This window comes from Rhagoletis pomonella, unplaced genomic scaffold (assembly GCF_013731165.1).
Source record: "Rhagoletis pomonella isolate Grant_MI unplaced genomic scaffold, Rhpom_1.0 Rhpom_scaffold_00003, whole genome shotgun sequence".
NCBI lineage: Eukaryota > Metazoa > Arthropoda > Insecta > Diptera > Tephritidae > Rhagoletis > Rhagoletis pomonella.
In genome coordinates, this window is record NW_023458557.1 from 38388774 (window position 1) to 38389885 (window position 1112).

Sequence of the window (1112 nt, forward strand, 5' to 3'; positions counted from 1 at the left end):
ACGGCGCAACCACAACCGCCATCGCAGCGGCTTTGCAGCACCCGGACGACACAACTCGCAGTACAACCACAACCGCATATCAGCGGAAAGAACGTGCGGCAACCACTACGTTGCGTCAGCAACGACTACCGCCACAACAGCGGTTGCAACTACCAGCGCAACCACAAACGCCATCGCAGCGGCTTTGCAACACAAGGACAACACAACTCGCAGTACAACCACAACCGCATATCAGCGGAAACAACGTGCGGCAACCACTAACGCCATCGCAGCGGCTTTGCAACACCCGGACAATAACCGCCACCGCCTCAGCAGCGGTAACGACCAGCGAGACCACCACAACATCAGCAACAATAGCGTGCAGCAACAGCAACAACAGCGCGCAACACCAACAACAACCAGCGCAGCTACCATAGCGCTACACGAATCCTGCAACAACAACAACAGCAGGCCCCCACCAAGGCCTGCTGCAACACGTGCGTGAGTCCTTCGGGTCTAAACTAAAATCTCTTATTTATAAAGAGAAAAAAAAAAAATAATAATAATAATTTGATTGCTTAGTTAAATTTTTTTTTAAGTTAGAAAGCAAAATTATAAATATATAAAATAAATAAAGGGGTAAAACCTCAAGAACAATAGTTTTAAGAAATTAGAAGTTTAAACAAGATGTGATTGACAACTCAATTAGAAGGAAAAGTACATATATGTAAATTTTGTTCCCATATGTACACACATACGCATATATACATATACGCACATACATATATACATATACCTATGTGCGTATATGTACGTGCATAGGGGGAAATAAAACTTAGGCTTAAGTGAAACAAACAAACCAAAACGGAAATTAGATCACGTTACAGAAACAAAAATGTTTTTTTTGAATAAAGAAAAATAAATAAATAATAAATAAATGAAGTAATATATTGACAAATTCCAATGCACTAACTCAAAATTAAATTAAATAAACTACTATTCAGTACACATAATAAATAAAATACTTTTAAAATATAAATTTAACAAAAATCAACTAAACTAATTTTAAATAAATAACTAAATTAGCATAAAACAAGAAAATTTTTTATTTTTTTTTCGTAGGAGAGGGAAAT

The 1112-nt window shown here is 37.6% G+C and overlaps 1 protein-coding gene across 1 annotated transcript in view; it reads left to right on the forward strand.

Annotated features, from left to right (window-relative positions):
- LOC118736216 overlaps nucleotides 1-484 on the forward strand; it is a 1227-nt gene extending 743 nt beyond the window's left edge. Inside the window, exon 2 of the mRNA XM_036466304.1 lies at nucleotides 28-484. Coding sequence (XP_036322197.1) covers nucleotides 28-484 — 457 coding nt within the window. The remainder of the gene's footprint in view (nucleotides 1-27) is intronic.
- The last annotated feature ends 628 nt before the right edge of the window (nucleotides 485-1112 follow it).